The sequence below is a fragment of the Rhipicephalus sanguineus genome, chromosome 1 (genome assembly GCF_013339695.2).
Source record: "Rhipicephalus sanguineus isolate Rsan-2018 chromosome 1, BIME_Rsan_1.4, whole genome shotgun sequence".
Taxonomy (NCBI): domain Eukaryota; kingdom Metazoa; phylum Arthropoda; class Arachnida; order Ixodida; family Ixodidae; genus Rhipicephalus; species Rhipicephalus sanguineus.
In genome coordinates, this window is record NC_051176.1 from 176,015,775 (window position 1) to 176,022,498 (window position 6,724).

At 47.9% G+C, this 6,724-nt stretch overlaps 1 protein-coding gene across 1 annotated transcript; it reads left to right on the forward strand.

The window, feature by feature from the left end:
- Positions 1-2,748: 2,748 nt before the first annotated feature.
- LOC119402879 (uncharacterized) lies at positions 2,749-5,012 on the forward strand. Its single transcript, XM_037669925.2, has 2 exons — positions 2,749-2,882; positions 4,216-5,012. Exons 1-2 carry the CDS (start codon positions 2,871-2,873, stop codon positions 4,633-4,635), a joined length of 432 nt encoding a protein of 143 aa, XP_037525853.1. The 5' UTR covers positions 2,749-2,870; the 3' UTR covers positions 4,636-5,012.
- Positions 5,013-6,724: the final 1,712 nt, after the last annotated feature.

Below are 6,724 nucleotides of genomic sequence, written 5' to 3' on the forward strand. Positions count from 1 at the left end.
AGCCCTTCACAACTTCGTTCCCGAAACGAAAGCACGGATTTCTTGCGTAGTTCGGTCATGTATGCCGCAAGCGCCGTAAAACGTCCTGACTCTGGCCTGCGAAATCCTCGGTCATTGTCTTTGTATGTAAATGTAAAAATTTGTTCACACTGGGCAGTCGCCACTGCCGCACCGAACCACTCGTTCAGAAACTTCCATCGTTTGGCACGCAGTTAAAACGCTGCTGGGAGCGGGCGCCCGAAGATTCTTGGGCCCGGAACACCCATGGCGATGAAGCACAACATTACCGTTGTCAGATGAGCCGTATTGCGCGGCCATGGAGAAAAATCTAGCTACCGTACCGTCTCTGTTATTCGTTAGGAGGTTTGGAGTGGCGCTGCTGACTGGAATGGCGGCTCTTCTATCAACATGCTTGCGCGCCCATAAAAACTGAAACAAAAGCCACTCTCGAACATGTGCGTAATAAAACTGTCGGCACGCCGTAGCGTCCCTGATTATTCCTTTGTCTTGCCGTAACTGGCGGTACAATAATAATATCTGGGGTTTAACGTCCCAAAACCACCATATGATTATGAGAGACGCCGTAGTGGAGGACTCCGGAAATTTCGACCACCTGGGGTTCTTTAACGTGCACCTAAATCGTAACTGGCGGTACACATTTCGTGTAAATATACTGTTCGATATTTGATTCAATATCCGATATATTTGGCCACTATTCGGCACTATTCGATTCGAATTTGATTCGAGGTGAAATTTCCCTATTCGCACACCACTAGACACAAACCTAATGAACTGTTTGTAACTGACCTGAATTTTCTTGTGTGGTCATATCCGCTATAGTGGCGATGGTATGCGGCAGAGTAACACTGCAACATTGCGCGTCAGTCGTACGTAAGTTATCGGTGTAACGATGTAGTCGCCGTCGGGAACTGCAGGGGTCGATGACAAACACACGTACGTGACGGCTCGAGGTGGCAGGCGAACAAAAGTGGTTGGGCTCAAGCGGCTGACGGGCTTTTCACAGTTATCGGAGAGAAGGGAATGGTCGAGGCTGAGTGTACCAGAAGAACAATCAATTAAGGCCGAGTGTGTCGAAATGAAATCAAGGCGAAGTAAGAGGTCATGAGTGCAAAGAGCAAGGACGGCAGTAAGGACCACGGTATGACGACCGGCAATGCTGCCACGGACGGTGCACATTCCTAAGGCTTCAACAGACCCGCCATCGGCAACACGTATTCCCTATGTCGTAAACGGCGTCATAATCTTATGCAAACGGCGGCGTAGAGGAGCGCTGATGATAGATAGATAGATAGATAGATAGATAGATAGATAGATAGATAGATAGATAGATAGATAGATAGATAGATAGATAGATAGATAGATAGATAGATAGATAGATAGATAGATAGATAGATAGATAGATAGATAGATAGATAGATAGATAGATAGATAGATAGATAGATAGATAGATAGATAAGGAAATGTAAGATTAACCAGACGCCAGTCCAGTCGCTATCGTTGCTAACCTTGATCGTGAGAAGGGGGCAAAGGGACGACAAAAAAAATAAATAAAGGATCAACATTGGTGTCCGGAGGTGCACATCACAACTACAAAGCACCAGTGCTCCACTCGAAGCATAAATGGAGCTATAACCTATACTGCACAACTCCAGAGTAATTTTGATTATCTTGGGCTCTTTAATATGTGCCTAAACATATAAGTACGCAAGTAGCTGTGCATTATATTCAAGATGGCTAAGGCTGAAAATCAAATGCCCGACCTCGTGCATAACAGCAGAACGCAAATGCCTACGGACGCTGCTTCGTACGGTTACAGCAAAACAATAAATCTCGCTTGAAGTTCGTCTCATTCGTCAATCTGCTTTTAACTCAAGCATCCGCTGCTCTTAGCCTCTTTTGCCTACAATGCGCTGGCTCAGGGTACAACACGCGACGTGATTGTGTGTCCCGTCGATGTGCTCTGACCAAGCTTGTGTCTCAAGAGTCGGAGACTGATCAAAGTGAACTCGAAAAGCCCCCAAACCTTCGAAACTAAAAGTAAACGAGAAGCACTATGACATGAGGCTATTCAAATAGTACTGCTAATTTCATAATGTGTCTGTCTCAGTCCACCTGACTGTGTATGTACGTGTGTGTGTGTGTGCGTGCGTGCGGTTTTGCATTCATTCCTTGCGAAACCCAAAAAAATTCAGCAACTATACTGACGCGTGGAAGAGGCCAATCTTTCCCGAGTAGATAATGTTGAGCAACAAAAAAAACGATCTGACCAGTTTTGTTGTCTAGACTACCGTTGTCGAGTCGATATCGCACACCTGGAAAACCTCGCGAACGCGACACCGCTGGACCACCGCTGGTCGGGCCAGCGAGCACTCAACGGTGGCTGGCGCTGCGGCGTGCCACAAAGTGGCGGCTCGCGGCCAGCGCTCAACCCGTGCGGCGCCCAACCGGCAGCCAAATGAGAAGCGTAAAAATAGGCGAGACAGCAAAAGAGCAGCATTGTCTGAACGGCGTCTCGGACCGATATCCATCCTCCCTCTCCGTTGTCCGGCCGCGAGGCGCGGCCCGCGCCCGCCGCTGTCGAAAACCAGTTGGCTATCGGGTGCGTCCAGAGCGAGGGGGTCGGCTCGTTTGATTATTGCTGCTGCCCGGTGCGGTCATATCTTGAAAAGCGAGAGGAAGTGACAGGAATTAGAGCAGAATTCAGCGCACCGAGGAGGAGTATACGCACGCACTCATTATTAAGTGCATCCAACCTTCCGGCATTCCGGCCGTATATAAAAGGCGGCCCCTCCGCCATCACCAGCAACAGTTCAGCTCTTGAGTGCACAGCCGAGAACGCAGAACCGACCATGAAGGCCATGGTAAGCGCCACCTGCTGCTCGCTATAACGCCGTATAGCTGACGGTGTGTGGTCGCTGGACTCGTGCGCCGAGCCGAGCACCCGCCGACGCCAAAGCCGCCGCGGGGATATCGGCTCGGTGCCGGAGCCCGAGCTTGCCCTTTTTACCCCTGCCGCCTTACTAATGTTTAGTAGCACGCAAGTAGCATATTTCACAAGGTTTGGTTTCTAACGTCGCACTCGGGACTCCATCAGTGACAAAGAAGAGCAAGACGAAACATTAGCAGTACGTATAAGAGGCTGAAAATGCGGAAGCAGTTGAAAAAAAAAAAAATGTGAGAAAAAAAACAACAGTCAAGCGAGAAAAGTAAACGAGAAAGTTCGTGAAAGTCCACCAACAAAAGGCATGCAAGATGCTTCTACTCAATGGAACTGATACTTTCTCGGCTAATTGGCTTGCGCCGCCATTCAGAAAAAGAAAAAAAGATCGCATGAAGTGAAGCTCCTGTCAGGCGCCCAAATGGGCACGTAACTATCAAACCAGTTTTTTTGTTTGTTTGCTTTAAGGTATTGCTTGGAACCTGTTGTATCTGGCTTGCATTCGCAATTGTCATTGTAGCAGGCAATCTTTCTTCGCGATTCTAATTGCGTAACAGTCCCAATGTGACTTTCTTGATGACTATGGGCTGGCGCGCATTGCTTTTTACAATCGACAAACGACGAACCTTGCTCCCAAGTTCGCCCTGCGACTGTTTTCCAATGGCCAAATGCGACACCCATACCTTTAATCCGTTACTCGATAGTATGGAAGATGCTGTTTTAAAGGATTGCCACTGAGATATTCCAGGCCTTGTAAAGTAAGTGTAATAGCTAAATAAATTAGTTTGTTGGGTCACCGTACGAACAATCAATGTAACAAATAATAATTTCCGGCATCCTCGTCAGCTGTAGGCAGCGGTATCTCAGCAGCTTTTCCAGATGAAGGCATTAGCAACAGACACACCGGCGCACACTACGTTCGACTGGGCATGCAATATCTTTTAATACATTATAAAGTGTACCTGGTCCTTTATACACGTTACTTGAGTTCATTCATAGTATTTCGAGCCACAACGTCCACGTGCAGCAATACATGGGAGAAAAATTGAACAGATCTGAGGGGATGCCGTTCATAAGATTGGTATATACAGTCTTGACACCCTGACTGCTTGTCTGAGAACTTGCGTACGGCCAGGCCGCGATTTCAGAACGGCAGTGAGCATTTAAAATCATCTTTCAAGCTGTCACGTGTGCGCGAAGAAGATAAGGATCGCGGGCCCCTATACGATTACGGAGGACGCTCCTTTTTCCCGCAGCTGGCTTCCCTGTTCGTGAGCGCCCTGGTCGGCGTCTCTATGGCCGGCCTTGTCGGATACGGCGGTGGCTACGGTGGTGGCTACGGCGGCGGCTACGGTGGAGGCCACGGCGGAGGACTCCTTGTCCTTGGTGGCTACGGCGGCGGAGGATACGGTGGCGGAGGATACGGTGGTGGAGGATACGGTGGCGGTTATGGCAAATCCCTTCCTGGCCCATCCTTCCTCATTAAGAGCGTGCACCACGTGAGCAAGGTCAGCCACGGAGGGCCCATCCTGGCTAACTACGACCTCGGAGTGGCCTACGGTGGCGGATACGGCGGAGGTTACGGAGGGGGCTTCGGATTCGGAGGCGGTTACGGCGGCTACGGCGGTTACGGAGGTTACGGAGGTTACGGTCTCGGCTACGGCCACAAGGGCTGAAGTTAGGGCCTCTTCACTCGTAGCCAAAACACGGACGCAGAGCACGCAGCAGTAGTCTGACCGAAAGATGATCTTACATTTGCAACAACGTTCATTTGAATAATGCAGCCTATGCCGCAAGAACTACATAAACCACGTATAAGCAGACGAAATTAGACAAAAAAAGATAGACATCAAGAAACAAGAATCTCACCAGAGAAGTGTGGACGCAACCAGCATGAGTGAGTGTATATGAAGCCTGCTCAGTCGGTGGAAAGCGAGTGTATCTAGTGGAAGAATCACCCTCATCCCGAAGCCTGCGGACGGTGTTGGCTCTTGCGATGTATATTTTGTACAAATGAGATCACACCGCTAATAAAACAGATGTACAGGAAACACTCCATGTTTTCTTTTTTCTTCTCTGTCTATACCCGCAAGCAACGCCGCGTAGTACATCATGTAGAGCGGATGCTACGTGAGATACGTCTTTCCCGATAATTGCACGTTTAGTGTGCACAAAACGATACCGCAGGAGAGGCGTATAAAAAAGCAATACTGATATGGAATGTTTTACGAGTCTACTAATAATACGTGAAATAGAGCGTTTTCGGATCAACGATTCGTAAAATGGTTCCATTGGTTGAAGTAAAGGATAAAAATTATGAGATGTACTAGAAGTTTGTTGTAAACAGGGCGGGTTAATTGGCCAGCGACGTAACATACCCCTTCAAACGTGGCGACAGCATTCAGGACATTCATATTTAAACACTGACAGCTTCGCTCAATTCGCGCGTTGTTGGACCCTCGCGCTTGTTTTCAGAACTGGAGTGTGTCGTGGGAGCACATTTAGCAGTGGTTGCCATAGTTATACATCTCGCGACTTTGCTGCCTTCACTGCACTAAAGTAGCAAAAGGCACGACGTTTCATTAAGTCTTCGCATCAATTTTCACTCCCAATTGAAGGTTAAAAAACATGATATGGAGCATGGACAAAAGTGACACGCCCACCCATGTCTACTCACCGGCGCATTGAGACCCGTGATCCTGATTAGACAGCCCGTTACTCACTTCTTTAGATGCACACAGAATAAATATTCGTAAATAGCGGTGGGACGGCAAGGTGGAGGGTTGCTGCCTTTGCTCTTATTATAATGTGTCATCAAACAAAACGTATATATATATATATATATATACTCACTTGCGAAGTGCTTGAGCAGTGTGCTTGATTTGGCTGGTTTGTGCATAGTAGACGAAGAATAAAACAGCGTTAACGAGGGTTTGTTATTCGCCGTTTGCTAAGTGCTCCTTCCGCAATATTTAGTGAAGCGTGGTGTTACGCAGGATTTAGCGGTACGACGCATGTATGTAGCCGAACTCGACCGAATCTACTGCACTGGTGGCACAGCATATAGAAACGCTCTGCGGTTAATCCCTCAGTTAATCTTCCATAAGATCGCGAGCACGCTGATAAAGGCAATAATATCGCTATTTGCACGGGCAAGGATGACATTGTGGGAAGAGTACACGATGACCTCAGCACTTTTTGCTTGCGAAGTAATCCGCATTCAGAACGCAATAATAATAACAATATCTGGAGTTTAACGTCCCAAAACCACGATAAGATTATGAGAGACGCCGTAGTGGAGGGCTCCAGAAATTTCGACCACCTGGGGTTCTTTAACGTGCACCTAAATCTAAGTACACGGGCCTCAAACATTTTCGCCTCCATCGAAAATGCAGCCGCAGCGGCCGGGATTCGATCCCGCGACCTTCGGGTCAGCAGTCGAGCGCCATAACCACTAGACCACCGTGGCGGGGCCCATTCAGAACGCAGTTATAAAGGTATGTTAACAGCGTATATACGTTGTCCTAGACTATGACGTCACGCATACATAGTTACCTGTATACCGTTGTCTACTGTGAAACTTGCTATTTCGCACAGGCATTAGTGGCTATATTGGTCTCGAGTTTTTTATCGCCTTTAGGAAGACTTCCAAAACGACAGATAACTGTGACCACCAACCGAATTGAACTGGCTTTTGTTTGCTTTTTTTTTGCGCTAATCGTAAACGTGACAGAAGTGACTCGATAAGCACTAGCAAGAAATTGC